The 27,469-nt window shown below is 59.4% G+C and overlaps 1 protein-coding gene across 6 annotated transcripts in view; it reads left to right on the top strand.

Annotated features, from left to right (window-relative positions):
- The window catches only part of SMG6 (SMG6 nonsense mediated mRNA decay factor), a 109,218-nt gene that overhangs the window by 25,170 nt on the left and 56,579 nt on the right, over positions 1–27,469 (top strand). For all 6 annotated transcript variants that reach the window (XM_040533013.1, XM_040533012.1, XM_040533014.1 and 3 more), the window contains exons 10-11: positions 3,288–3,433; positions 26,852–26,968. In XM_040533013.1, coding sequence (XP_040388947.1) covers positions 3,288–3,433; positions 26,852–26,968 — 263 coding nt within the window. The remainder of the gene's footprint in view (positions 1–3,287; positions 3,434–26,851; positions 26,969–27,469) is intronic.

The following is a 27,469-nucleotide window of genomic DNA, read 5'->3' as shown; positions in this document are numbered from 1 at the left end:
TGCACCAGGACCCTCTGGCAGAGGCTGAGCTCAGCCAGCTGATCCGCACACGGGCGGGACCGGAGGCTGTTTTCTCCCTCTCCTGGCCCCAAACCATGCTCCCTCCCCGTTAATCTCGGGAGTTTCCCCCTCGTTTCCCACTGCCCCCACCCTCAGCCAGCGGGCAGGGGGCTCTGGGGGCTCTCTGGGGGCAGGAGGGTGCAGGAGGGTCCGCAGCACATCGAGACCAGCTTCGCCCTTCGTCTCCTCGCTGCCATTTCGGGGGAAGCCTCGCAGCTGAGAGCTGTGGGAACGGGTTTACACGAAGTGCCCCTTGGCCACGTCTGTCATAAGCTGGTTTCAAATAATTGAGAGCTCTCCTTGAAGCAAAGCGAGCCTGATCCAGGCCTGGGCTGCGGGCCCAGCCCGGGGGACATCCTTCTGACCCGGCGAGCAGAGCTCAGCCTCGCAGCCGACAGGCTTCCATGGAGCTGTCCCCACTCCGCAGGCGGAGTCAGGTGTCGGAGGGGGACCTGTCCCCTTCCCTCCTAGGAGAGGGGAAGCAGAGGGTGCAGGACGCCAGCACCAACCCCGTCGTGCACCCTAAAGCCGTGGCACTTGTTCCACACGATGCACTCCCTGGGACGGCTACTCAGGGGGGCACGTCCTTGACTTTGCACCCTTCATAAAGCAACGAAGCAGGGGCAGCGCTGGACAACCCGCTGGAGAGCCAAGTGTCTGAGGGAGAGGGGGAGAGCAATCCATGTGGAATCCCAATGGCTGTGGATCTCTCCCTGAACCGCAAAGCCCTCGTTACCTGCTTGGGGGCAGCAGGCCGGCCTGCAGCGAGGAGGCAGCACTCGATGTCCTCCTCCTGCCCGCAGGAAATCGGGAGGAAAGCTGCGAGAGCCCGTGAAAGGTTTGGGAACCGCAGCGTGTCTGTGCTGCAGGGCAGAGCGTCCAGGGAGCTGCTGGTGCTCGGCTCCGCCGGGCCACGCTCGCGGCCGAGCTCCGGGCTGAATGCGTGCCAGCAGGGGGATTAATGGGGATGTTGCAGTGATTGCTTGCACATTTGGCTCCCGAGACTTTTGTGAAATTAAGATGCAGCTTTTGAGGCAGTTGCTTCCCAGGACAGTCATTTAGAAAACCCAAGGATGTTTAGTGGCAGAATATCCCCTCAAGTACTTAGAAGGGAACTAGAAAGTAATACCATGACACAGGAAGAGAAATTGTCCAGCCCTGCTAAATAGCTTCCGTGCTCGATATAGGTAAAAGGTGAGGACTAGCTGAGTCCTCTCTGGGCAGGATCTATAGTCAGTTATCCGTAAAAAGTAGGGAAAAGCTGCTGATGTAGTGATCGGGCTCTTTTGCTCCTAAAACCACAGGTAAGCAGTTTATTAAAAGCTTCCGCTCTGTTCTTGACCTGCCGGTTCTGAGCTCAGTGGGGTTACCGCGTGCCGTTCCAGATGTGCGGCGGAATCAGAGCACAGCTGGCGGGGCTGAGGAAGCCCTCACAACTTCTTCTGGTTGTTATTCCGTGGCACGAACCTTCATCTCCTCGCTAACAACCCATCCTGCAAAGGGCTCCTCCGGCCCCGGTGTCCTTTCTGCTCTAGGAGGATGTTGCTGGCCGTGCTGGCTGGGGGCTGAGATTTCTCAAAATTAGGAAGTCTTCCGAAGCGATCGGTTTGCTCTAATTCCCTGGCTGAGCCCCAAGTCCAGGGAAGTTGCCTCTCCGAGGGGGAGCAGCACTTTTGGGCTGGCGGAGCCGCTCCGTCCTGCCCAGCTCCGGAGCACAAGTTTGTCACAGCGGGGATGTCACGGTGGCATTGAACCGCTCCAGCACACGGTGCCAGGGGAGAGGGTACCCCCGCTGCCAGGTAGAACCGGCTGTTGAAAGGCAGCTGTGAAATATGGTTAAGAAGAAAGCCATTTCTGTCTTTAAAAATAGAGCCTGTTACTGTCCTGAAAGTCTGTTGGGGAAGCCCAGCAGAATTGCCCATGTGGCTTACCAGAAGCAGCTTGCTAATCCAGCCTGTAGCGTGCTGATATCACAAGATCTGCATCTCTCGGGGGAAAGACAGAGGAAATTGCTATGGAGGCCCCTGAGGTTGCCTGCCCTGGCTCCAGACGCCTTACCCGCTGCAGGTTTGGGCTCCCTCCCTCCCGTTGTGGGCACCCGAGTTCAGTGTCACCGATCGCTGGAGCTGGCACTTGCTGCCAGAGCAGCGTTCGTTCCTGGCGGGTCTGGAGCAAGCTCAGCAGAGGAGGCAACGGGCCGGGAGAACCTTTTTTTTTCCCCCCCCCCCCCCCACTAATTTACAAAGCTTTTGGCAGCTTCTTGGTGATAAAGATGCCTTTGTGGGATACCAGGTGAGGTCTCAGGGGAGGGCTGTTGTGGGCAGCCACGTGGCAGTGATTTTTGCAACCCGCCTGTGCTCTTTGCAACTGGTTTGGTTTTTGACCCCAGTTCATCTGGGGGATTGCTGGGGATCCATCAGCTCTGCCACGTAACCTCAGCCGATTCCCTCGGCGATGCCAGATGAAGAGCAGGATAAACGTGTCACGTTTCCACGGGCACTTGTGAGCGGCGATGAAAGCTCACCCCGTCCCCGGCCGTGGCACTGCCGTGTCCCGACGAGCGCTCGCAGCGCTGCGGGGCCCAGCTGCGGTGCTGGCGTTAGCAGCAGCCAGACGGGGCTGGGTGTTCATCTGCAAATTGCTGTCCCCTGGGCAAAGCAGGGCTCCAAGCGGTGAGGATTTAAGGACTCGGTCACCGTGCTGGGAGCGTGGAGCTTGGGGCTCTTGTGGGGTCCTGTCCCGAGCGAGCGGGACAGGCACTGGAGGAAGCGTGCTCTGGCCAGAGCTCAAGGCAGTGGAGCTGCCACATCCGCAATGTGGCACCAGTGTGTGCAGCTCGCTGCAGCCTAGGTTTCTGTCCCATGGGCTGCTCCTGGTCCAAGTGAGCCTCTTGCCTCTTGGCACCCCTCCCGGCTTGGTAGAAGTCAGTAGAAAAAAATGGTTGGTCAGAAATGACTCATAAAGGCCGCGTTTTCCTGCCAAAGGAATGCTGCCTGTCAGTTACAGAGCAATCCCTCGCTGCCCTCTCCGAGGAAGGCTTCGGCTGTCTCCCTCGCACCGCCCGCACCTTCGCTGCGAGGCGGTGATTCCCTGCGGCTCTGGGACGGGAGGCAGCCCCCCAAGAGCTGGGGGGGTCCCCGTTCCTCGGGGAAAGGTGGCACGGAGGGAGCTGTGCCACCGGCCCCGGGGCATAGCCTGCGCTCTCCAGCCTCTCTCTCTCCCTGCAGGATGGAGACGTTCCCTGCGGTGGCCGAAGAGGTCCTGAGGGAGTTCCAGGTCCTGCTGCAGCACAGCCCTCCTCCCATCGGAAGCACCCGCATGCTCCAGCTCGTGGCAATCAACATGTTTGCGGTGTACAACTCCCAGCCCAAAGGTACCACGTGCTGCTCGAAGGGAGCCGGGGCTGGGGAGCGGCCGCTCTTTGTAGGGTCGAGCTGCTCCTGGATGAGGGCGGGGGGGGAATTATGCATCTGATGGGGAAGCAGAGTGGATTCCTGAGGGTGTCGGCGTGTGCAGGGACAGCAAAAGAGCCCTGGCCTGTACAGAAGGGCCTCGGTGAGGTGTGTAGCACGGTGCAGTGAGGAGGCGCTGCGTCTCCCTGGAGCCTGAGTCAGCAGGCACAGACAGAGGGCTTCGTTTTTCGGCTCTGCCTTCCCCGCAGTTAGCTTGGGCCCTGCTCAGTGCCCACGCTGGCACCCAGAGGGCTGGGAGGATCCGGGAGGTTTTGGCTGTTGGGAGAGCGGCGCTGCCTGCAGAGCCGTGCGGTGGGAGCTGCTGGGCTGGAGGCTGCGCCCCACGGTAAGGCACCCGGAGGACGAAGCACGTCCAGTATCGCCCAGCCACCCAGGGGGCTCTGCGTGGTCCCTGCTGTTGTTGGGTTTGTGCTGTGATGCCACCAAAGCAGAATCCCTTCCACTGGGCTTGGAATTGTGCCTCCAGGGGATGTGTCCGTCCCTGCACAGCAGCAGGTGCCTGGCTCGGCCCGCGCCACGCATTTGGGAGCAGGGCTGGGGCCGCGCTCCCCGGCTGGGAGGAGGCAGCGTCGGGCACGCCAACGGCTTAGGAGCTGGATCCCAAAGGTGGAAGCCTCCAGCTGATGGCCTTCAGTCAAAGCCGGCGCGTGGGCGATGCGGCGGAGCCCCAAGGAGCTGCTGCTGGAAGGTTTCTCCCTCGTGAGCCACTTGGCCACTTGTCAGACCGCTGGCTGGGGGCTGAGGTCAGCGCATGGAGCGAGCTGGCGGCAGCAGGAGGGCTGGGACGTGCAGATCCCCGTGCTGGGTGCCCGGCCTGCCTCGCAGGAACCTTCCTCAGGCGGGGGAAGCCCTGGGTGAGCCGGCAGCCCTCGTACGAGGACTTGCCCTCCTTCCTGCCGGGTGCCAACCGGCAATGGCGTGTTTATGTTTGAGCTGCAAAGTGCTTTACGATTATGAGCAATGCCTCTGCGCAGCCCCCCGGTAGGTATATTAATAGCCGTGTCTGTGCTGCAGACAGGAGCGGGTGGTAAAGAGAGGAAGAAATCTGTCTGGGCCGTGCAGCAAGCCCCCGTGGCAGAGCTGGAAGCGATCCCAGCTCTCAGACCACTGGGCTCGGCTCTTCCATCCGCAGCCGAGCTGTGGATGTGAGTGAGTGAGTGACAGAAAGGGAGCACTTTTTATCTCATGTGAAAAATAAGTATTCTCGGAGTTTCCTGCCTCCCGGGTGAGTAGTTGCCAGCTGCTCCCAGCTTTCTGATCTCGAGAGAAAAGCAAAACTCGTTCCTGCTGGGGACCTGCAGACCTCGCGCGGAGCAGGTGGTGGTGGTCATGAAATGCCTGCAGGTCCGATGGCACGGCGGCTGCCAGCTGAGGCTTCGTGCCCTTAAAGGATTTCCCCGAGGGCTCCTTGCTCTGGTGACCCTAAAACATTGCTAAGAATATTGTTGGCAAAGCAAATTCTGTTGTCAGCGCAAATGCTCTGGTGGTCTCTGAGCGCTCGTGCGCTGAGTGCTGGCAGAGCCCGGCTTGGGCTCGGCGCCGACGCCGTGATACTGAGAAGTGCTGGGAGCTGGGCGCGGAAGAGGGAAAAAAACCAGAAAGCAAAGAGCCTGGAGTTTAAAAGGCGAGCAGGAAAGTTTACTGAATTATTACCGAGTGCCCAGCACAGGGGGAGAGAAAAGGGTGTTGGCTCCTGCCCCGGTGTGTGGGTTACTCGGGCAGGGGACCAAGCGGAGCAGGCAGCAGGCACGGCTGTCGGGAAGGTGCGGGCTCCCGTTTCCCAGCACAAGAGTCACCTCGCCGGGCTGCAGCCGCATGGGCAGCAGCGGGAGCGGGTGCGAGGGGGCCGACCCGAGCGTGTGGGCGGCGTGGAGGGCACGGGGCAGCGCTCTCCTGCCCTGCCTGCGTCCCGGCTGCCGGGGAGCCTCGGTGGGGAGCCGCGAGCAGCGCTCGCTGCAGTCAGGGCTTGGCCGCCCGAGCTCTGCGGAGCTGGATCGAGCTCTGCAGTTGGACCGAGCGACCTCCAGAGATCCCCTCCTACCGAAATCCTCCCGCGAATCTGGGATCGGAGCGTGGCTGTGGCCTTCCCAGCGCATGTGCCTGTCTGACCTTCAGCTGCGAGCTCGCAGTAGCAGGAGGAGATCCTGGGGGTTCGGGGCCAGCGAGGGAGGTCTGTCTGGGAGCCTCTTTTTTCCCTGCTGTCTGGGGGTAGATATCTCGTGGGGTATGTGCTCCCCTCCCTCTCCTCCCATGTATTTCCAGGTCTCTGGAGCCACAGCTGCTCCTGAGAAACTCGCAAGCTTGCCCCGTGTCTGTTTTCTGATGAGTTCCTCATGCTGGGATCCGGGGGTGCCGCTAGCAGCCGTGGGGTGGTGGGGTGGGCAAAGCGCTCGTGGCGTGGGGAATTTTGGCATGATTTAACGTACTGCCAGTTGACACACATTTCTGAGCACTGATTTGGGAATTGAAAAAAAGGAAGCATTAACAACCAAACACTTAAGTAAACACTTTTCTTCTTCCTTGGACTTAATGCCTCACACCTACCCGGCCCCTTTCTTGGTATCAGCTTCCCCCGTTCTCTGCGCATTATGCTCGGCCTGTCCCAATTTTTCAGTGGAGCAGCAGGCAGCACAGGAGCTTGGAGACTTGTGGGCAGCGGTTTCTATCTGCTCTTTGCTTTTTACTCGTTTTCCTTTGCCCTGGCATTGGTTTCCTACATCACTGTGTCTGCAATAATGTCTCTGTGTTCCTCATTGCTTGCGGCTACCCCTTTCCTAAATCTGCCTTTGCAAGATGTCCCGTTGCTCATCCGACGGGCTGACTTGTTGGGGTGCAGCGGGGTGTTTAAACCCTTTTCAGAGCCAGCTGCACCCAGCTGTGACCAGCACGTGGCGTTTCACGGCCTCCTCCCGTGCAGGTGCCGGCTCCGTGAGCGCCGGAGCCGCGTTCATCCCACCGGAGCAGAGCCGGGCGCGCTGGAGCTGGTCGCAGCTGCCTGTGAGGAGCCAGGCAGCGCTGGGAAGACCCCGGGAGATGGCTCGGGGCTGTTGTTTTCTCTGACAGAGGAAGCCGAAGAATTCCCACATGAAGCGTTCCCCCCGCGGTGCAGCACCGAGCAGCGTGTTCCTCCCGGTGAGCCCGACCGCCCCGTTGTCCGCGGGGACGCGCAGCAAGGTCTGCCTCAGCTCGTGGCAGGAGCGGTGGAGGTGTGAAAAAGCAGCCTGGGGACCTTGACCGTGGGCGGCGAGGTTGCCCACCGATGGGAAGGAGGCAGAGAGACGTGGGTGCTCTGCATGGCAGGGCCGTGCGGTCGCTAGAGCGCTCTCTCAGGGGAGGTTGGTGACTCCTGAGGTTTTTGGGGCTATCCTGGGCTCCAGCTGGGGCGGGCCCTTCACGGGGTGGCCCTTTTAACAGTTTGGTAGCCATCTGCACAATCAAGTTGCAGAGAAGCTTTGGATCCCTTTATCCCGACCACAAACACTCCAAGAATTTTAATTTTTTTTTAATTCTGTAATTTGGGGAAATAAAACTCTGGTTTCTGAAAGGACTAATTGAAGCCGTGCTTGCGGCAGGGGCATCTCGGTGAGGGGAGAGGGAGAAACCCCCTCCCAGCCCATCTGTGCCCAATTTACTCCGATCTGGCCTCTCTGAGGCTTTTTTTTTTTTTTTCTTTCTCTCTCTCTTTAATAATTTGTTTTATAATTCCTGGAATCAAACCCATCTCAGACACACTGTTTTATTTTACTGTATTATTGGATTATACTTCCTATAAATCACTGGATGTTATTCATAGGCCACCACCAGAATAACTTCCCCTCTCCCCCCCGCCCCGACGGGCCCGCATTCCTAACAAGCGCGCACCAAAGTGGGGGCGCAGCGCGGGGCACCCTAGAGACACTTCCCGGAAATCCCAGCAAATTTGCCTGGCCGCGGGTGTGAAGCATCAGGCTGCAGCACCTGGATGCCTTCTGGCACTCTCGGGCCCGTCGCGTTGCGCTGCGTGGAGTTTGTTAGGGAGGTCGGGCTTAGGTGGAAGAGGCGGGGGGGGCGGGGGGGGAACGCCATATGTGCATCCTCAGCACATGCCGGGAGTGAAGTCGCGTCCCCCGGGGCCGAGCAGAGTCGGGGCGCGGAGGCACGGCGAGGTTCTGGCTGAGGAGCGAGCAGGCAGCCGGCCTTGCTGCCCAAAGGGGGTTTCGGCAGGGCCCGGTGCCTCTAGTGGGGCTCTTTTGGCGGAGGCTGGCCACGAAAAGCTGCGGCTGGGGCGGCACTCCTGCTGCCGGAGCGCACGGGGGCGCGAGGAGGGTTTGTGGAGGCGGCCGGGGTCGGGTTGGGCCTTGCTTGCAGCCCTGCTGGGGCTGCCTCTGCGGGAGAACAAGGTCTGCTTTGCTGTCCGAGGCGAGGTTGGCCGGGGGAGCTCTAAAGGCTGATGAAGGGAGGATTGTGTGCTGCTCCCTGGTACGGCTTCAATGCAGAGTCACCGGTGTCATTGCAGCAGTATCGAGTAGGTCGGCACTGCACAGGCCCCGTGGAACAGAAACACTGCCTGCCTAACACAGAGCTGTCGTTACGTGTTTGAGCGTCCACTAACTATGGTTTTTGCAAGGGTTCGGTGCCGTGCGCAGCCCTCCTTGGCTGAAAAACCTGACGTTGGTCTTGCCTGAGTCTTTTTGGTAGACGTGAAAAGGATCCCCAGGTCGGCGGGCATCAACTGCAGCTTCTAGCAGGCACAGGATTCCCTTCCTTCTCCTGCCACATATGTTCAGCACCCCAGCCTGGCTGCAGGGGACGCATCGACCCCGAAGGACCCCCCAAATTCGGGCTGTGCTCCTTACAAGTGGCTGCTCCACTGCTGTCCTGCCACCGCGCACGGAGCGGAGCACGTTTCGCTTTGCTGACCGCAGCTGCTCGGCCTTACGAGCTAAAGCGTAAACCCTTAAAATATCCCCGGAGACGTTGCAGAAGCTGGTGGTGTCTGCCCTAGGCGGCAGAACCGGGCCTCGTCTCTGACCATCTTCATGGTTCTGGTTTGGTTTCCGATGGCTGGAACCCAGCTTTGCTCAGAGCTCACTGCAGCGTCAGAAAAAGGCTCGGCGGAAGCCTGTAGCGCTCTGCTGCTGCAGCCACATCTCAATGGCCTCTCTTGAGGCTCTAACCACATCGTGCATGTTGGAGCAGGCAGAAGGTGCTGGGAGTCGATCACAAGGGAGTCCAGTGCATCTGAGTGAGTTTAAAAATAAAGCAGTGCTGTGGACGGCTGCCTTGGTTTGGTGGAGTTTTAAAATTAGGCACAAAACAAAGCGTAATAAACCTCAGGCTGTAGATAGCAGAAGCAGCAACTTGATCTTCCCCTGTCTGGGGAGCAGAACTGAGTCGTTTTCTCATAGTTTGCCTCCTCGCGTGGCAAATGTGTGCTTCACCGGAGGGCAGCCGGCCCCGTGGAGCTGGCAGCTCCGTGGGCTGTAGCAGTTCGGGGCACGGCACAGGGGGGGACCGCTGGGGGCTGCGTCTGGGGGGCTGAACTGCCGCAGCGGGTGCCATTGGGAGCCCGAGGGCCCTCCGCCTGCCTGGGGCCTCGGTTTTGTAATGCGAACGCGGCCCCCTCGGTGCAAGGGGGTTTTCTAATTGGCTTTCTGAGGGGTTGTTGTGCAGCAAGCGCAGGCTGAAGCATCTGTCCCGAGATGACGAGCGTGCACCTGGCAGCCGCGGCGTGCCATTTCCCTGCGAGACTGCCTGGCTCTGGCTTTAGCGAGGTGTTGTTAAGACATAATGCTTCCCAAGGCCTTTAAGCCTGGAGGAACCGGTCGTTAAATTCATCCTTCCCCTCCCTTCGTGGTGCTGCTCTTCTCATTTGCCTCAGGTCCGAGCGTGAAGCAGGGGAGGAGGAAACCCGGAGGAGGAGCGCCCGGGCCCGGTCTCCGTCGGCCTCCCCGGTGTTCCCGTGGAGGCTCTCGAGAGCACGCAGGTACGGAGAGCTCTCTGCGTGTGTGCGCAGGGCTTTTACACTCCATCAGCTGCCCACGGTTGTTCCTGGCCGTGCCCAGGCTTCGCCACGTGAGCAGGAGAGCAGCGCTGACGTGGTGCGGGTGTGCGTGACCGCGCAGCGCACGTTTCCTGTGCCGCGCCGGGCTGTCGCTCACACGGAGCCCCGCGAGGGTCACGCACGTGTCCGGAGGGTGGTAGCCGTCCCTCCAGGGCTGCTCCTCCGAGTGCTTGGAGAGCTGGAGGTTGGCACAGCTGCCGGGAACTGCAGGCGCCTTTCCTTTGGGGGAAGGAAGCTGTCTCAGCCTTTGAAACACATCAGAAAAGCCCAGGTAAAACGCTTTTGGCCCAGACGTGTCTTCAGAGCCTCGCTCTTGGGCTCTTGAGGCTGGTGGCAGCAATGTTTAGACCAAAGTCTTCCTTTGCTTATTCCCCTCTGTTTCCTGTTTAAAAGGCAAATTGTCACATATTTGGGGATTTATTTACCGTAATTGGAGTTATTTTCCTGGCTGCTGGCTTCTGCCCTCTGATGCAAGACTCCTCAGCGAGCCGTGTGTGCAGAGCCCACGTGACATTTTTCCCCCTGCCACCAGTGCCAGCAGGAGCTGCGCTGCGCAGCGCGCGGCAGGGAATTTCCACTTGCAGTTCAGGTTTCTGAAATCTAGCCGTCGGCTTCGGAGGCAAGAGATCGAGCGAGGCTTTTGTGGCAGGGAAGGGGAAGGTTTCCAGCGAAACCGAGCGCTTGCCGGTGTGTCAGACTCTCCAGTCCTGCCCTCCAGCCCGAGCGCGGCGCAAGTCCCCGGGGAGCGGCGTCAGCTGAACGCACCGGGGGGCTTCTGCCCGGCCTGCCCGCCCCTGAAGCGGTTCCACCAAACGGCAGGGCGACACCGGGATCTCGTTTCAGGGCAACAGAGGGAGGGAAACGATTCGTAAGCACAAAGCCCGAGTCTGCTTCCCAGCCAAGCTTCTGCCGCCCGACGGCAAGTCGGAGCAGGGCCGCTGCCCCGCGGGGTCGGCTCGGAGGGGCTCGCACGCTGCGGTGCCACCGAGGCGCGGGCTCGCCCTGCCTGTGCCGAAACCCAACCCCTGTTTTTCGGCAAGTGGGAAGAAGCGGCGTCGCCGTATGAAAGGAGAGGCAGGAAATGGAGTGCTGGCACGCAGTGTCCGTCCGTCCTCCTGCTGCGAGGCGAGAAGGGAGGTGCCTGGCGCAGCTGTCCTGGGGCTCTGCCTCGCCTCTGCTTTGGTGTGTGCAGCGAGAGGGGTGCGAGGGAGCGGGAGCGGGGTCACCCCAGGTGCAGCGGCTTGGGGAGGCTTCAGATGTTCGTACCGTGACAGGAAATCCTCTCACTTTTAAAGAGATGTTTCTGCCTCTTTAATGTGCGCTGCGCCTTTGATTTCCTCGTGCTTCTAAGCAACGCCGAGTCAATTACTGTATTTCTATTTAATTCTCTGAGAGAACGTCGGATAATTAGGCTAATCATGGTGCTTTGTGAAGTTGTAAAACTCTTGATTGAGCTTGTGGGGCTGTTTTATAGCCTGCCAGGTGTAGGCAAGGAGGGCTGCCTGCCCCGTGCCCGTGCCCTGTGCGGGTTCAGCTGCAACCTGCCAGCTCGGTGAGGTTCATCTCCCTCCCCGGGGCTGCCCAGCGGGGGCCGTGGGCTCCTCTCCTGCCTCTCCCTCCGGGGTCAGTGCCAGCTCTGGCCTCCCCACCTGCTTGCGGGCACAGCCCCTCGGCAAAGCGGGTACCGGCACCGGGTGGGCTTCGGCTGGGAGCGAGCACCCCTGGGGGCTTGGTGGGATCTCTTCTTGCCTTAATGCTGAGGTCATTAGCGAGCACAACCGGGGCTGCGTTTCTACTTATACGTGTGTCTGAGGCCAGAAGGTGATCCCCACTCAGGCTCATGTATGGAGACCTTTGATTTTCCCCGATTAGTGCCCGCTCTTGACCGCGTGTGCCCATGGGGCAGGCTCTCGGCAGCAGGGCGCCGGCTCTGCCCCTGCTGTCTGACGGGCTGCTCTGCAGAGGGCTGCTTAAACCCGGCCTTCGGGACTCGCCCCGGCTAACGGGATGCTCGGCCCCGCTTCGCAGCCAGGACAGGACGGAGCGGGGCCGTTTATCCCCAGGCGAGAGACAGCACTGAAGTGAGGTGCTTCAGGTAGCAAAGGGCCGTGTTTGGCACAGCTGGGTGCAGCGTGTGGCGGCTGCTGGTAACGTGGCCATGGGGCCGGCTGGCAGGCGGCGTGCCGAGGGCACACGTAGCCATCAGTCCTGCTTTTGGCACACGTCCTGCGGTTGGCACGGGTCTCCAGCACGTGCTAGGGTCCCTCATTCCATACCCCCGGCGGCGTGCAGCCCCCGCCCAAACTCCTGACCCAGCCTCCGTGAACTCTTGGTGCTTCTCCGCCGGACCCCAGCGCGGGGAAGCTTGCGTAAGCCGCGCCTGCTCTCCCGCTAACGGCACGGCCCCGGAGAGGAGGCGCCGGCTGCCAAAGGCGCGTTGGGAACAGCACCAACCCTTCGGAGCGAGGCCCGGGGAGCCGAGGGGCTGCCGAGACCTCACGCTCGGTGCCGGCAGCGGGGCCCCCGGCGTGCCCGGCCCGCCTCGGGGAGCAGCGGCGCAGCGCCGCCACATGTGCTGGTGGCTTTCAAGGCAGGCGCGGCGGAAGCGCCGCTCGCGGGCCCATCTGCACCGGGGCTGCGCGCGGAGCGCGAGACGCGCTGCAGCTGGTGCGAGGCCCTGGCAGCGCGCGCGGAGCTGCTGTCTGCTGGGGTTTACTGCTGTCTACGTTGAAACATGGCTCGGGGAGGGGAAGGGCGGGGGGGGGGGTCGGTGGCACGGTGCCAGTCCCCGTTAGCCTGGCCTTCTCGTTCCTCTCTCCTCCTCCTCCTCCTCCTCCCCGCTCCCTCCATGCTTTAAAGTCACATTTCCAGGCCAGACATAGAATTAATCTCTGGGCACTTCACATTGCTGGCAGCGCAAAGCAGGATGTGGGATCTTTTTTTCTCTCTCTCTGCGTCTTGGCTGACTTTTTTACCTCTCGAAGAATTTGGAAGGGCCGTGAGATTCCCCCCGCCCCCCCTCGCCTCAGTGCCGTGCAGTTTTTCAGCACGCTGATCACCCTGCTGTGGCTTCACCCTAATAGATTTCATATGCTGACACAGTTGACATCAGTACCAAACTATTTTACATGTGATCTGGTGTATTTCCTGAGGAAATCTGCAAGATATTTATTAAGAACTAATAAAATAAACCTCTCCATGAGCTTTTAGGTAGTTTTCAATTTTTCATGTCTCTCTCGTTTCCTCTTATCAATGAGTTTCTATTTTCTCCCTCCTCTCTGACCATTGCAAAAGGAAACAAAAATAAATGTTTTAAAACCGTTCCTGAATGGACACTGGGAATAGTTCTGTAGTGATGTATTAGCAAAGTCGTATTTTTAGTGCTGTATTGTCAGGACTAAAAATATCCCGCTGCAGTGCATCCTTTTTATAGGTCTTTGTGTGTGCGTGCGCGTGCGTGTGCGCGGCGACTGTTGTGCAAGTTTGCACCAGCGTGGAAAGGCCTGCCTTTGTACTACTGCAGCCTCGCCTCCCCGTCGCAGCTGGACTCCATTAGGCCTCGAAAATTAAAGTAATCCCGCTTAAGAAAGAAAAAAATTAATCAATCTAGCAGAGCCGCGGTTCCCCGGCCGAGCCCGGATACCTGCGTGGCAGCCCTGCTTTGAAAGACTCCAGCAGCCCGGGGCCGCGGGGGCTGCAGCGCGCTGCGCCCCCGGCGCTTCTCCCGCTGCGTCCCGGCTGTTCCCTGGCCCCGGTGCAGCGGCCCCGCTGTCCGTGCCGCCTCGCCGAGCGGCGGGGCTTGCCGGCGAGCTCTCGAGCCGGGAGGGCCGGGCTGCGGGTTGCAGTCACCTCCGGGGTTCCTGCTCGTTTTTCATTCTCAGGAAGTCCTCCGGGGCCGCGCCGCGCTGGCGAGCGGGAGCGCGCGCGGAGCTGGGAGCGGGCTCTTGGAGCCCGGACGCTTCACGTTTTGCAGAGGAATTTGTACATTTCTGCTGGTTTGGCCTACGCTTCTGTCTCTTTCAATTAACCGTAGCTGTAACAGAGAGCCGAAGGTGGGGGCCGAGCTGGGGTGGTGCCTTCCCTCCCTCCCTGCTCGGGGTCCCCCCGCTGCGGGGGCCGGTCCCCCCGGGCACGCAGCCCCGCGGGGAAGCGCAGCCCGGAGCCACGGCTCCCTGCCACACGCGACCCGTGCAGCCGTTTCCAAATAACAATTTCATCCCGTTTCTAAATAACAATGTCATCCCTTTTCCAAATACAGTTTCACCGCCGGTTCACGCCCACGGTACCGGCCCGGAGGCCTGCCTTGCGTCACAGGTAGCGGGGTGCCGTGCCTTGTGGGGGGGGACACACCGCAACGGGCCCCGTGCGCGGGGCGCTGGGAACCGGTGCAGCTCCGGCCAGGCGCAAGCTCTCCCCCCTTCCAGCTCTCGTCTCCTCTGAGTCACTCGCTGCTCCGCTCGCCGGTGCCTCGCTTCGCCGTCTGCTGCCGTCTGGAGAGCCGCAGCGCTCCGGCTTCCTGTAGAGCAGTTCAGCGAAAGCAGTAATTAGGGCCTGTAAAAATTTATTTTATTAGCGAGAAGTGTCGGTGGGTAATTGGCCATAATTTGAACCCAGCCAGATTGGAGATTCATAAAAAAAAAAAAAAAAAAAAAAAAGCACAGCAATCTTTTTACCAGAAACGCCGGGGCTGTTGCTCGCGAGCCCTTCCAGGGGTGGCTGGGATGGGACTGGACGGCGGCTGCGGGAGGGCGGCAGGCAGCGAGCGCCTGTGCTGTACCCGTCCTTGAGGGTGTTTGACACTGGCATCGGAAGAAAGGAAACCTTGTTTTCCAAGAACTCTGCTCTTTCTCAGCTTGATAAGCATTTAAAAGAAAAGCTGCACAATTGGAATTGGCAGAGCGTCCTCATTCTTTTGTCTGTCTGTTTATTTTTTTCCCCTCATCCCTCGACATGTGCGCTACAGCCCACGGTTACTGCACCCCACAGCACTGCAGGCCTGGAGCTCCGCAGGCTCGCGCCCAGCTCTGCCCGCCCCAGCCTGGCTCTTTGAAGCCTGGCAGGGCCGCAGGGATCCGGCCCCCTCCCGACGTCGGGGGGCACGGGGTCTTCCACCAAAGGTGCTTTTCCAGCCCCTTTCGGTCCCCCCTTAACTTTTAGGGCAGCAAACCCAGGGCTGCGCCTGGACCTCGGGTGGAGGTTTGGGACCCGGGCTGACGGTGCCGCGTGGCCCCGATCGTCTGGGTATTTCTAGGTTTTGTCGGAGTGGCTCGAACGCGGCCAGCGGGTCGGTGCGGAGCGGGGGCTGCCCGTCGGCGGCGTGTCTGGGACGATGCCTGCATCTCCTCGCGACGGCGCGTGTCAGCGATTGGCGAGCGAACCGCTCCACTCAGTGCGGGCGGCCGAGCCGAGCCCCTGCGCACATGTCACGCTGGGTTAACGCCGGTGGAACCGGAGCCGGGAGTTACTTCAGGTTACTAGTCCTGGTTGTTGCTCGGGGTAAGGGCTCGTGGGCGTTGCTTCAGGTTAGTAGTGCTTGTTTGCGCTTGGCAGCCCAGCCTGGAACCCGGTGTGACTGTTTCCCGAAGAATATTTTTGGTTTTAAAACTGAAGGTCAGCAGTTCGCGAGCGCTGCGCCTGCAGCCAACTCTGTGGTTCGCCTTGTGCCACTGGGCCAGCAGCACTTGAAGTCCCGATCAATTGATCTGCAACAATATGAAACCACGAACGGTGACTGCCAGATAAAACTCCCCGTCTCGCCCCGTTTTCCCCACCCAAAGTGTCTTTCTGCCCGTATCCCCTTTCTCGCTGCCTGTCTCCCTCCCTCCCTCTCGGCTGTGTATTGGACTTTTTGTCTATCTTTTTCCATCTCTCTGTCTCTTTTCATAACAGTTTTTAATAATGTTTTAGTTAGTTCCAGCCTTTTCCCTCAATGGATCCCATTGGAAAATGCATTTGAAAGGAAACAGTTATACACTTCCCTTCCTTTGAAACTCTGTTGGCACCTTTTCCAGTGCAGTAAACCATACAACATGGATTTTCAAAGTTTCCAAACACAGACATGCTGGCGTTAAATTTATGAAAAAATATTTTATTCGGCTGTATAGTAACTACGAGTCTCCGAGCTGCTGGTCACAGTGAAATCGAAGCTCGCTTTGGAACTGCAACAGGTTTTCAAATCTCTGCAGGAAACGGAGCGGCGCTGGCCCGGGAACTCGGAGGGGTGCCGGGGTGCCCGGGGCAGAGCCCGGTGAGCTCGGGGCTGCTTCTCCCCGCAGACGGCGGCGTCGGGAGCGCCGCAGCAACGGTAGCTGGGGGGAGCTTCACGGTCATGCCAATCCCATCTCAAGTCACGGGAGAAAAGAGGAATTTGGCATCAAACCGTTACGTCTTATGCTTGTTAGCGACCGTGGAAGGTTAACGCTTTTTAGTTGCTCCAGGCCGAGCCCGGTGGCAGGGGGCTCAATAATCCGTGCGCGCGCGCTGCAGTCGGCGCGGTGGTTGGGGACCTGAGGCTCCGGCTGCGTGCGCGTCGTTGGAGCGCTGAGATCATATTTTCTAATATTGGGGCTCGGATGTTAGACTTCCTGGAACAGTTTCCCTGTGTGCTGTGGGTTTGTGCCTGTGGTTTCAGCCCTTCCAGTGGGGAATTGCTCACTCGACACCTGAGAACCTTCCTTTGCGTGGCACTGCTCTGGGCTGATTTTTTTTCCAAATTTCCACAGGAGGAGCACGTGGCCCCCGTTCACCACCAGGGACTGGCCGTGGCCGTGTGCGCACCATTGCGAGGGGGCTCCTCCGAGCAGGGCGAGCCTCAGCACTCGCATCCTGCAGCACTTCACTCGCTTGAGGGGTGCCGTGATGGAGATAAGGGCTCCTGTGATAGCGAGGATGATAACGCGGCAAAAAGATCCCATGCTCTGTTTTACTTTTGTCCTTTCACTTGTAAAATTCCTTTTCCTGCCCATGGGAGTTTTCTAGAGAAGCCGCTGATGAAGTGTTATCGCTATCCTCAGTGCTTCATGAAGCATAGGGAGGGCTGGACAGTTCGAGTCCAATAACTGGATCGCAGAAGCTCACTGGCTTCTGTCTCAAAGCATCTCCCTTTCGGATGCCTTTCGGCGTGATATCTCTAAACCGCACAGAGGGTAGCTGAGGTATTAGGGAACTAACGGGTTTTCTAGGTTTGGAATGCTCACCTCGAGACAGAGGAGGTGGAGGTGCCTTAAATACATGGTCCTTCCTGGGCTGCGTTCATTCATTTTCAAAGCAGAGCACTAATTAGCTGCAGTTGTGGCTGCATTTGCCCGTTGTCTGCAAATGTGATCCCCTCTGTGTCACTGGGGCCAGGCAGCAAGCGAGGGACGTGCAGGTCCCAGCCACATCAGCTGAGCGTGGTTAAAGTGGTTCCGGATCCCTCTGGAAGAGCAGGACCGAGGCGAAGACAGAAGCTGGTTGAGCCACCTTCGTCCCCAAAACACGGCTGGTTTCTGCAATCCCCAGCCTTACCGATTACGTGCGTGTTTCAGCACGTGAGGAAGAGGTTCTCTGGGGGATGTTCATTTTGTGACAGCTGAAGATGGCACCTCGAAGCTGAAGAAAATGATACGTCGTTAGGGCTACCTTATAGTGTGTAAGTGCGATGGGGTTGACTTGAAGTTGCAAGAACAGCTCTAAGTCTCGTATTCCTGACCTCTGAATGCTCGATTTTGTGTTCGTTTAATGTTTTTGGTTTTTTTTTTTTGCATGTAATTTGTATGCAATTCCCATCATCTTCAGAAAAGCGAGCTCCCCTGTGGAACCAGGCTGACCTCATCTGGGATCCTCGTTGGGCGCCGAAATCTGGATTGACCACGGCAGAGTCTGCCCCATCAGGGCATTACATCTGGGTGTTGGTTTGGGGCTGGCGTCCTGGAGAGCAGGGTGCAGCCCCGCTGCTACAGCATCGTCTCGCTCCTGCTGCTTCAGCACCCTTTTTCTGTCTGTTGCTCCCTCTCCTTTGTCTTCCCTCGGTTGGTTTCCACTCCTGTTGGCCGTCCCAGCGGATTAACCGGGCGCTGCCTCAGCTGGCACGTGCGAGCTGTCTGCTAACACTCAGATTTTCACCCCTTGGCAAAGTAAGGGTGGAGGGAGGTGGCAGAAGGCACGCCCAAAGCCCGCAGCTGTCCCCTGCCAAACTTCTGGTTCCTGCTCCAAAGTGTGAAGGTGCTGGGGATTTCACTGAAATGGTCGAAGAATTTTTAACTTGAGAAGAACAATATATTTTCCCTAACCTCATTCTGGCAAATGGCTGAACCTTTTTGGATGAAATTTTCCCAATAAATTTAGCTCGAAGAAAGCTTTTGGCATGGGGGACCGCAGCCTAAATGGTTAAAGTTTGGCAAAGTTGTTAGGAACTAAAAACAGGGTCTTACAATGGAAAGTGTTAGGTAAGCTTCACTGTAGGCACGGCCTCAGGGCTCTGCCCCTCTCGTAGGAGCGCGGTAGCGCTGGGGGTGACAGCACGGGACTGTCACCAGCCGGGGCGGCTGAGCAGGCGCTGGCACGGGCTGGGGTCCTGCTGCAGGAGGGCAGGAGGCATGGGATGAGGGGTCTGGGGTTTGCTGCCTCCCTGGAGGGATGGAGGAGGCACAGGTTTTGCTTTACGTTCGGCATTGGCTTTGCAAAGTGACACCCTGGAGCCCGGGTCCCGCAGGAAGCTGTAAAAAGAAGAGCAGCGAGTGAATGTGTTGAAACGGAAGCTCCTCGCTTTGCCGTTCCTGCCCCAGCGAAGGCGGCTTGCTGCGAACGCTCCTGTCTGCAGGCACTTTTCTCTCCTTAGCTTTTGCTCCAGGCACGAGGCACTCACGAAGGCTCGCCCCGGAGAAGGCAAGTTGCAGGCTGTCTGCTCGTGTCGGCTGCCAAAAAAACCGTGCCCACCTCCAGCACCGGGGGGGCGGAAAGGCTGCCTGGTGTTCGCTGCGATTGTCCTGGTGAAACTGCACTCGGGGCTGGAGTAAATCTCTCGGGAAGCCCTGTTCACACCTCCTCCCCCGTTGTAAATAACATCTGACACAATTATGGCTGGGCGCGCGCAGCTCCTGGGTGGGATGCTAGTAGCAGCTTGCCGTGCCTGCTGCGTGCGCCGAGCCGGGCTCCCGGGGCAGCACGTGTGCTGGGCACCCTGCTTCCCTCGCTGGCCACGAGTTCCCTTGTTCGGGAAGGGGTGAAGGACCTGAGGACCACGCAGGCTGAGGACAGGGTATTTTTTTTTATATATTTTTCATTTTGCATCATCCTGCCCCGCTGCAGTGCGCCTCTTTATGTTTCCGTCATCCTCGTTTTTTCTTCTTTTGGCGTACCCCTGCCTTGTGCCCTGTTCCATCCAGATGTCCTGTGCACGTACCGTGCCCTGCTAGTCTTCGGGCTCTTTACCCTTGGAAACCACTTCAGCCCCACTCTGCTTGTGCATCCTATAGCAATATTCCCTCTGCAGCAAGAGCCAGCTGGTGCCGGGCTGGCCCAGAGCTATATATATACGTGCTGAGGAGCTGGCTTGCCAGCTCAGCGGGGCACACTTTCTTAGGAGCTAGCCAGGAGCCGTGTACATTTGGACGTGGCAGCCTTTTAGCTGCCAGACGGGTCAAATCCCTGCTGCTGGTTGCTGGCAGGCAGGACCAGCAGCTCCGGGGATTGCGCAGAGCCTCGGGGTGAGCGTTCCCTAAGTCCTGGTGTCAGCTCGCCCGTTTGGAGCGGCCCTGCTGAAGGCAGTGCTGGAAAATAATCGTTTTTCTGGTGATTCCCCAGGCTTTGCCAGTTGGGTGAGACTGTGGGCGTCTTCAGCCCCAGCTGGCTGCACGGGAATGGCACATCTTGGAGTGGACATAGCTAACAAAAGCTGTCATGAGCACAGATCCGCCACCAGCCCCGGTTAGCAGGGGTGTTTGTGCCACTGCATGCCATGGTGCATGTCCAAAAGCGACTCCTGCAGCCTCGCCGGGGCCGCAGGGTGCAGACCAGGCTCCTGGCCCCGCCGCCAGGGTCAGGCCCCCCGAGCGCAGGGAGCTGCGAAGTGCGGCTCGGCGCAAGTGGAAATGGCTTCAGTCGGTGTTTTGACTGATGGGTCTTTTCAGGAAATTTCTGAGAATAACAGTTCTAAAAATGGCTGCTTCTTTCCACTGATATTTCCTGGAAAAGGCCGCAGTTAATTTTAAACCACTATCCTTTTCCCTTTTCAAGTGGAAATGGCTCTGTGCTTGTCCTCAAGGCTAATGTCACTCTCTCTGCCCTAGCCTGAGCTGTGCAGTGGAGCGGGACCACGTGCTGCTGCCCGGGCTTGCAGGACCACTTGGTCCTCCAGAGCTGCAGAAATGTGGTTTTTTAGGGGCACACACGTGGCGCATGTGCCTGCTTTCCCCGTGGAAACAAATAACCACCTCTCCCTGAGTCATTTCAAACCAACGTTCTGTGTCAGCGACTCCTGAGCCGCCCTGCGCACGCGAGACAGCCTGCCTCTAAAACCATTCCCTTGCTGAGCCTACAGCCCTGCTCTTCGGGGGTCAGGAGCACGTCCCCAGGTGGTTATCGCACCCCAGGCTCCATCCCCGCGTGTGGCTCCGGGGCTCGGGGGCAGTCGGGGCTCCGGGGTGAGCCGGAGGGGGCCGGCAGCAGCGCGCCGCCCGGGGCAGCCCCTTCATGCCAGGGGCAGCACGGCTTCCTCTGCGGCTCTCGGGCAGGCTTGCTGCTTCGGGTCGGGAATATGTCATTAATTTTTATACCTTCCCCTGTAAACCATCGACCCTTTTTATGATGTCATGAGGGATTCCTTAATTTTGCAGCTGCTTCCTGGTTACGTCAGAGAAGAGCCTCCCGTCCTCGAGCCCAGCGCTGCAGTCCAGGCCGGCTGGAAACAAATGAAGTGTTGAATATCTAATGGCTTCCACAGGGAGAGCTGCTCCATCCTCCCCAGGCCCCCAGCATTCCTCACCTCGTAGGCCTCCCTCCCCTGGACGAGCTGGGGTTTCGGCGCGGAGCAGAGGGAGCCGCGGGCTCCTGGGCGGCTCCCGCTGCCGGGGGAGCACCCCTGTGCCGTGCGGGTCTGGGTGCCGCGGCTGAGACCACCCCCCAGGGGCCTTCCTGCCTCTCTGCGGGGAGAAGTCGGCGTGGGGAGATGGATTTGGGGGCTTGCGGGTTGTGACTGCAAGCTGAAGGTCACTTTGGGAGGGTTTCGGCCCTCTGCGTGCAGGTGGTGGCATCCAGCTTGGCTGCAGGGCTGGGGCTGGCTGTCCCGGCTGCCACCTGCAGACCCAGAGCTGGGGAGCACCTTCCCAGCAAAACCGCCCAGCGTTCCCAGGATCTTTGCGTGGCGTTAGCCAGGGCTGGATGAGTGCATCTGGCTTCCCAGGCTCTTTTGGGGGCAGACGAGTGCGCGTGTGACTCGCGGTTCCCAGCAGAGAGCTGGGAGTGCCCGTGACTCACAGGACCTCGGCGAGGGGGCGTCAGGGAAATGCCCTGCAGCCGTGAGCATCCCTCCCCGTGGTTCTGCTGGTTTCTGTATTCCCCTTCCACCGCTGTCCTTGCCCGCTTCCTGCAGACGGCCCCATCCCGCTGGGCAGCCCCGGAGCCCTGCCAGCGCCGCGTCTGGCGGAGGGTGACTCACGGGGAGAACTCTCCCGCGTGGCTGAGCGATAAGAGAGCAAACAAATCGCCTTCAGGTGGTGTCAGCTCGGCGCTGACCGGCCTCTCTTCTTCCCCGCAGGGCAGCAGCCGGCTGGTGAATCAGCCGTCTGTGCCGCCGAGCCGCTGACACATCACGCAGCGGGCTTTGGGCACGGCTCGCCCGCGGCCCCGCGCTCGCCAGGCTCCTCCACCTCCTGCGTCCCCCCGGCCAGCCCGTTGTGCCGTCCTCAGGACTGTCTGGAGACCCGTTCGGTCGCTCGACTGCCTTCGCGTGGGGTCCTTTAGAGCGTCACCGGGGCAGGTGGGTTCAGCTGGGGGTTCAGAGCGCGTCCCTGCTGCCAGCCGTGCCTGCGCCCGGCGCTGCTCCGGGCTTCCCGGCCCCGAGCAGCAGCACGGGTTAGGCAGGACAGGGAGGCCAGCGTGGAAAACGTCTCGTTGCAGTCCTCCTGACCCTTGGCTGGATCTGATTGTCTGAATCAAAGCGATCTGTTCTCCTTCGAGACTCTGCTAGCGCTCGTTGGCCGGTCTCGGCGTAACTGCGAAGGATTCAGCGCTCCTCGCGCTCTTTGCTAGCCGGGTTGGAGACAGGAGCGTGTCTGCCTCTGCTGCCTGCCTGGGAGCTCCGGGGCTGCCGGGGCTTTCCTCCACCGCTACCTGCAGCGTGCTCGGAGCGGAGCAGCCGGGAGCCCTCGCCTCCAGCCCTCCTGCCCCGTCCCTGCGAGCGCCCCTGCGGCCGGGGCCACGTGGTGCGCGCTCGCTCTGCCCTGATCGTCCCTCGCAGGATTTCCTTCTGCACATGGCACTCGAGTGGCTGTGAGAAGCTTCCTCCTGCAAATCCCCTTCCTCGGCCGCGGCTGCCCCTCGCATCGCCTGCTCTTTTCCCATTCCCATTTCCTGCGGCTGGTTGCGTTGCCCTAATAGAGGTTTGGCATTGCTGTTTTGTACACCCTAGTGGGAGAGGGGATGTGTTTATCACTTTTCCTGGAGATTATCTGTTTAAGCACTCTCTGACAGTTACAATAACAAGGGCAGCGCGTTGTGTTTCCCAGCAAAAGGACACTCGCTGCTGAAAGATGTATAGCACTAATTAGAAATACATAACATCCGGCCACATGGCAGCCTTCTCCCGGCCGCTCCATTTCCTGAGCTCAGACGACTTTGACGACAGTTGGTTTATGTTTTCCATGAATATAATGTTCTCAGAGAAACGCAAATTTCTCCCCGTTACAAAAATCCCCGCTCTCTCTGTCTCTCTCCCCCCTCTCCCCGCACCCTTCCCCCTGCGAAGCAGGTAGATTTATGGCTGCAGAGAGCCTGGGTCGGATCCTGCTGCCGGCTGAGCCGGAGCAAAGCTCGCAGCCGAGAGCCAAGAGCCCAGGTAGGCGCTCGCAGAGGGCGCTGCCGCTGCTGCGCTGCCTCATCTGCTCTGCTCTGCGGGCTCCCTGCAAAGGAAACTGCCTCCTGGTAGCAAAACACCGCTCTTCGTGCAGACCGGTACCCAGCTGGAGAAAAACAAAACATCTTTCCTACGTGCAGAGGAACAGGAGGACTCTTCTGCAGCTCAGGGGGTTTTGGCGATCTTCAGAAAAAACAGCCTGGTCCTTTTCCCCGTCGTTTTTTCTCCGTGCTTGCAGCCTGATGCTCATCAGCTCCCAGTTTTTCTGTCCCGTCCCCTCTCCTTCCTCTCGCTCCTGGGCTCTGCTTCAGAGCAGACAGCCTGGGTGTCGCTTAGAGGAACTGTGTCCTTCTTAGAGGAATCCCCAGCTCGCAGCCGTCAGCAGTACGAGGATGGTTTTTCGGAGGTCCCCCTGTGCTGTACAGGAGCAGGGCAGTTCCTCTGCTGCGCATAACGCAGGTCAGGTGTAAGGGTGGCTGGATGTAAGAGAAGTAGGAAGATGGAGCATGCTCGGGGAGGTGAAATCTTAGAAGGTTTTAGCTGCTGCAATTAATTCCTATTGAATATGGAAAAACTGCTGTATTTCAGATGTTTATAGCCCGGCCAAGCGTGGACAGATTTCTAGTAGGACAGGAAAACTCTCTGTTAAAAAGGTTATTCTGCAGCAAAATCGCAGATCCCCTTTCCAGGATTTGCAGTTGCTAGATGAGCTCAAGGAAAAGGTTGTGTTTTTTTTCTAACAGGGGTAAGCCACTATCTTGTTTCCTAGCCTCATTCTCATAAGTAGCCCAACTGTTTGGGCTAAAGATTTCCGGACGAATTCAGGCTGAGACAGGCACCCAGCACAGAAACTTCAGCTCCGATAGTTAGAGTTTGAGCCAAGTGGAAAAAAAAGGGTCTTACGAGTGGCTGGTGTCAGGCAGGCTGCTAGAAACCCTGCCTGCACGGCTGTCAGAGCTCAGGTCCCGCTGCCCCATCCAGCACCTGGAGCCCTCCTGTCCGTGGTGGATGTGCAGCAGGCTGCAGGGCTGTAACTTATTTTTCTGGTGCAAGAAAGCAGATCTTTATAAATTCAGCCTGGGAAGTGTGGGATAACGCAGATATACCAGGCTGCTGCTTCGGGCTGCCAAGTGTTCAGTGATGGTCCTGCTCTAAGACACTGCCTGCTCCCTTCTCGCCTTGCACGTGCTTCAAGGTTTTGCTGGCACAGCTGACGTAGTGCTGCAGGTGATGGAGAATCGGGTCCAGCTCGAGAAGGCTCCCGGGAGGTGGGGTTTGGGAGCTCAGCTCCCTGCTGGGACTGCAGCGCGGCCACGGGTTTTTTCTAATCTCGGTGTGACCTGGTGGCAGGGGCTGTTCGATGCCGAACGGGAGCGTTCGCCTGGCTGCAGGGGGGAAGGTGGAGGGGGAATTGGCCCCTGCTGAGACTCCTGGTGCTGTGCTCGGTGATTTCCTGCACAGGGTCACTGCTGGGGCTGCTGGTGGCGCGGCAGAGCCTCATTGCCACCATCCTGGGGCAACTGGGGAAGCAGATCCGGCAGTCACAGGCTGTGCCCTGCCCGGAGCAGTCAGGATCTCTGTGCCTACATTTGGTTCTCTGGCAGCTGATGCCCCCGGGCTGTACTGGTGCTGTTCGGCTGCAGGGACAGGAGTCACCTCAGCACCACAAAAGCCTCCGAGAACATCTGATTTCATCAACTTTACATCCTAGTGCATCGTGCTTTACGAGCAGCACAGACCAGCTCAGAGGTGACGATGCTTTCTGGGCTCCAAAGCAGGGAGCCATCGCTCCCACACCCCATTCAGCAAAAAAACCCAAACTGTTTCATGAGTGCTCTGCCCTCTGCTCATCCCCTCACCCTGAGCGATTTCTGTTGCACGGGCAGCTGGGGGTGTTCGGGGTCTGCCCCCCCCCCCCCCAAGCCCCCTTGTCGCACGGTCGGGAGCCCTCGCTCCCGGCTCCCAGCTCAGCGTGCGCTGCGGCTCCCTGCCTCCCGAGACAAGTGGTGAAAAGGCACAGAAAGTGTCTCCTGATTTATGGGGCTCTCCTCTTTTGTCCTAGAATTAAGCTCTTCGGAGCCTTTGCTGGCAGGGCTGGGAGCTGCAGCGCTGGTGCGCGTTCGGAGGGGGTGAGCAGCACCCGCCGTGCTCTCACCTGGGCCTTTCCCTGCCCTGCGAGGACTCATGGAGGCTCCTGGGCTGCACGAGCCTCCGTGAAATGAGCCTCGCAAGCCTGGCCAGGGAGTGAACTTCCAGGACCAGCAGAGTTGTTTGATTTAAGGACGGGATGACAAGGTGGCTGAGCTGGAGGGCACTTTGGGGGGGACGGCGAGTCACCCGGAGCACGGTGCCCGCAGTCCCCGGGGCGCTGCCTGCCCAAAGCACAGCGGTGCCTGCCGAAATGCCTGGGGCTTTCCTGGCAGCACAGCACCCACGCTGTGCCCTGGGGACCTGGCGGCGCTCAGGTGGCAGCGCGGTGGCCGTGGTCTTGCCCCGTGCCTGGCAAAGAAGCGGAGAGTCCGGCATCACCGTGACGGGAGGAGGGAGCGCGGGGAAGGCGACTGCAATTTCTTGAGCTGGACCGTGGCCAGAGCGCTGGGACTAACACTCTTAATTGTGGGAAAGGCTTCATGAAAGAGATTTACTGTCCCAAAGTGGTCACATCTCCAGTTTTATGTTTCCTCCAAAAGCTGACAGCCCCGCAGCACGGCACTTCCTACCGGCGCTCAGCGGCATCGGCTCAGCCCCGGCCCGAGGAGCAGAGCACCCTCGTTGGGCTGCCGGGGGCTCCCGGTGCCACCCTTGGTGGTCTCCCTGCCAGGTGCTGAGCTCGCTGCCTGCTCTGAGAGCCGGCCAAATGAAGTCTGCAGCTGATCCTCCCGTTTTTACCTGTGTTTTCTAGGTGCTTTTTAGTCTTTTCTTCTTCTAGTGGTTTTTAACCCTCCCCACCCCACTGCTCTGAAATAATTTACACTTGAAACCCCGTGTTTGTTCTCCGGGCCTCAGGCGTTTTGCTAGCGCCAGCTGGAACGGGGTCGGTGCCGTGCTTTAATCCTCCTGCCCTTCTCTCAAAGTCCTGAACCCTGCTACCTGCGCGCCGCTGGTGCTCATCTCGGCAGCGGCGGTGCCTGGGAGCCGGGCTCTGCTGGGGGCTTTCTCCCCATCCCAGCTCTGGGACTTTGCTTGCACGGGCACCGGTTTGCAGTCGATATACAATCCCTGCACGATTGTAGTTGCTGTACGAAAACCTTGAAAAGCTTCCTTGGCTTGTAGCGGCCTTGCCTGCAGGGTGAGAGGTGGGAACCCTGGTCGGCAGCGGGTGACGGAGCCGGCAGTGGGTGACAAAGCCAGCAGCGGGTGACACGAGCTGGCAGCGGGTGACATGCGAGCCAGCAAGGTGCTGCAGCCTGCACCGAGCAAGCAGCAGAGGCTGGCAGGAGACCCTCGAGCAGCGCGGGGGGTGCCTCCCGTCCCCCTGCACTGCAGCTCCGCTCCTCCCCGCAGTGCGTCCCAGCAGCTCCCCCGCATCTCGGGAGAGGATGCGAAGCGGGGGCAGAGAGGATTCGGAGGGCAGGGGCTGCCCGCGAGGCTCAAAATCTCCCTTCTGGCCCGGCGTGGGCAGCCTGGCACGCCGGCGGTGCTCCGGGCCTCGCTAAATGCGACCCACGCCCAGCTCCAGGCAGCTCCCTCGAGCCAGCGCCCCGCCGCTCGCAGCAGCCTCAGAAGTGGTTTCTGGCTGGGTGTAGATGTGCCGAGGGGATTTGCTCTCACTCCGAGGCGGCTCTGTTTGGAGGAGCTGTGGTCGTGTGGCATCTCCTTGAGTAACAGCTTCAATTAAGCTCTCTTGACAAGCTGTTGTGTGACTGCTGAACTGATGGGAGGAGCCCCCTCCTCAGCTGCTGAGGTTACAGCTCCAGCAGGGAGGGAGATCAAACAGGCAGCTAATTACCCTTTTAACACTTAAATATATCCTCCTGGTTCAGGGGAAGGCCTCGGCTCCAAGCAGCAGCTTCTGTGCTGGTAGCCCTCAGCACCTCAGGGCATGACGTGGGCAGTGCGACCCGAGCCTCTTTGCCAGAGCTGCCCCAATAACCCCATTTTTTCCCCTGTACATGGAGCAGTCGGGACCAAGGAAGGTGTGAGCTGAGGAGCTGCTCATCCTGTGCTATGTGGCTGTGAAGGTGAAGCAAGGAGGGGTGTCTGAGCTCTCTCTCTGTCCCGCAGAGTGCCTCTCTGAGGACTGCCGCTCTGTCATCCAGGAACAGGCCACGGCCCTGGGGCTCTCCATGTTCTCCCTCCTGGTGAGGCGCTGCACCGACCTGCTGCGGGAGTGGGTGCAAGGTAAGGGGCTGTGGCAGGCCCTGAGGCAGCCTGGTGGGGTTTGGGACCTCGTTCCCTGCTTTTTGTACGCTCCTTCCTCTCTGCTGGGGTTCTGGGTTTCTCCCCTGGCATCCCAGTCTCTGCCCTGCTTAGGGCTGGATTACCTGGCAGGAAGACACACCGGGTGTGCAGGCAGAAACCTTTGGAAGAAAGGGACAGACACGGGGCATGCTTTCTGCCAGCTATAGGGAAACACCCCAAACTAGGATCTCAGGTGATCCCACACCTCCGTTACCATCACACTGACACCCTGCTGCCTTCAGTAAAAGGCATTGCAGGCGTCCCAGCTCGCCCCCTAGGCCAGTCCACGCAGGGAGAACAGCTCTGTCTTTGCACTTGCTGTTCCCTTGCACCTTCAGGGCTGGGATGCTGGGATGTGTTGTTCGTTCCCTATTATCTGTGATGGAGAGACTGCCTGAGTCTGGCTCCTGGCTGCAGCAAGCTGCCTCAGCTCTCACATCT

This window comes from Cygnus olor, chromosome 20 (genome assembly GCF_009769625.2).
Source record: "Cygnus olor isolate bCygOlo1 chromosome 20, bCygOlo1.pri.v2, whole genome shotgun sequence".
In the NCBI taxonomy this organism is placed as follows: Eukaryota; Metazoa; Chordata; class Aves; order Anseriformes; family Anatidae; genus Cygnus; species Cygnus olor.
This window is presented reverse-complemented; position numbering and strand designations above follow the sequence as displayed.